General features: G+C 40.1%; 1 protein-coding gene across 1 annotated transcript in view; it reads left to right on the top strand.

Moving 5' to 3' along the window:
• The window catches only part of LOC101987902 (butyrophilin subfamily 3 member A2-like), a 20,797-nt gene that overhangs the window by 18,129 nt on the left and 1,120 nt on the right, over positions 1 to 1,548 (top strand). The window contains exon 5 of the mRNA XM_005360475.3: positions 590 to 597. Coding sequence (XP_005360532.1) covers positions 590 to 597 — 8 coding nt within the window. The remainder of the gene's footprint in view (positions 1 to 589; positions 598 to 1,548) is intronic.

Below are 1,548 nucleotides of genomic sequence, written 5' to 3'. Positions count from 1 at the left end.
TTTTTTTTTTTATCATGAAGGGGTGTTGGAGTTTGTGAAAGGCTTTTTCAGCATCTAATGAGTTGATCCATGTGGTTATTTCCTTTCAGTCTGTTTATATGGTGGGTTACGTTGATAGATTTTTGTATGTTGAACCATTCCTGAATCTCTGGGATGAAACTATTGATCATGATGGGTGATCTTTTAAAAATATGTTCTTGGATTTGATTTATGACTATTTTATGTAATATCGTTACATCAATGTTCATGAGGGAAGTTGGCTAAAATTCTCTTTGTTGAATCTTTCTGTGGGTTGGGTATCCAGGGCTATTGTGGCCTCATAAAATGAATTTGGCATGTTCCTTCTGTTTCTATTTTGTGGGATAATTTGAGTAGTATTGATATTGGTTATTCTTTGAAAGTCTGGTAGAATTCTGCTTCAAAACTATCTGGCTCTAGGATTCTTTTTTTTTTTTTTTTTTTTTTTTGATTGGAAGACTTAATGGCTACTCCTATTTCCTTAGGGGTTAAAAGTCTATTTAAATTGTATATCTAATCTTAATTTTACTTTGGTAAGTGGTACCTATTTAAAATTGTCCATTTCTTTTAGATTGTCCAGTAATTCTATTTCCTCTGTGTCTGTTGTTAAGTTCCCCCTTTCATTTTGATTTTGTTAATTTGGATATTCTCTCTCCGTCTTTTAGTTAGTTTGGGTAAGGGTTTGTCTAATTTGTTGATTTTCTCAAAGAACCAACTCTTTGTTTCATTGATTCTTTGTGTTGTTCTCTTTGTTTCTGTTTTATTGATTCCGTCCCGGAGGTTGATAATATCTTGCAGTCTACCCCTCTTGGGTGTGTTTGCTCTAGTGCTTCCTTCCAGATGAATTCTGTCTGCATGTATGCCCGCACATCAGAGGAGGGCACCAGATCTCAGTACAGATGGCTGTGAGCCACCATGTGGTTGCTGGGAATTAAACTCAGGACCTCTGGAAGAACAGCCAGGACTCTTAACCTCTGAGCCATCTCTCCAGCCCTCAGTTTCTTTTCTCATATTCTCTATGACCACCTCCCAAGGGATGACACTGCCCACAATGGGCTGGGCCCTTGCACATAAATCATCAATCAAGAAGATGTCCCATAGACTTGCCTACAGGTGAATCCTATGGAAGCATTTTCTCTATTTAGATTCTTTCCTCCCGGATTACCTGTCTTGTGTCGAGATCACGTAAAAGTTAGTCAGCACAATGTAGTTGTGGTCTCCTCGAGCTGTCAGAGCTGTGACTACCCAGAGACCTGCATAAGAGTTAACCCATGAGGAGAGGAGAGCCACAAGGACCTGCCCTTACTAAATGGAGATTTTCTGTCTTCGAATCTCTCTGTCTCTGTCTCTGTCTCTCTCTGTGTGTGTTTATGGAAGGTATGTTGTCCCCACAACTCCCAAGTCTGTACTTTAGAAAATGGGTGTCTGAAATCTCTTACATGACCTGTGCTTCTCTTGTAGATTGGCGCAGGGAGCACTTCCAGTCCTGTGAGTGACCTGGTCCTTAGGGACACTCCTCCTGCTCTTCCC

Source organism: Microtus ochrogaster, linkage group LG2 (genome assembly GCF_000317375.1).
Source record: "Microtus ochrogaster isolate Prairie Vole_2 linkage group LG2, MicOch1.0, whole genome shotgun sequence".
Lineage (NCBI taxonomy): Eukaryota > Metazoa > Chordata > Mammalia > Rodentia > Cricetidae > Microtus > Microtus ochrogaster.
The sequence above is the reverse complement of the archived record's forward strand: the minus strand, read 5'-3'. Positions and strand labels throughout refer to the sequence as shown.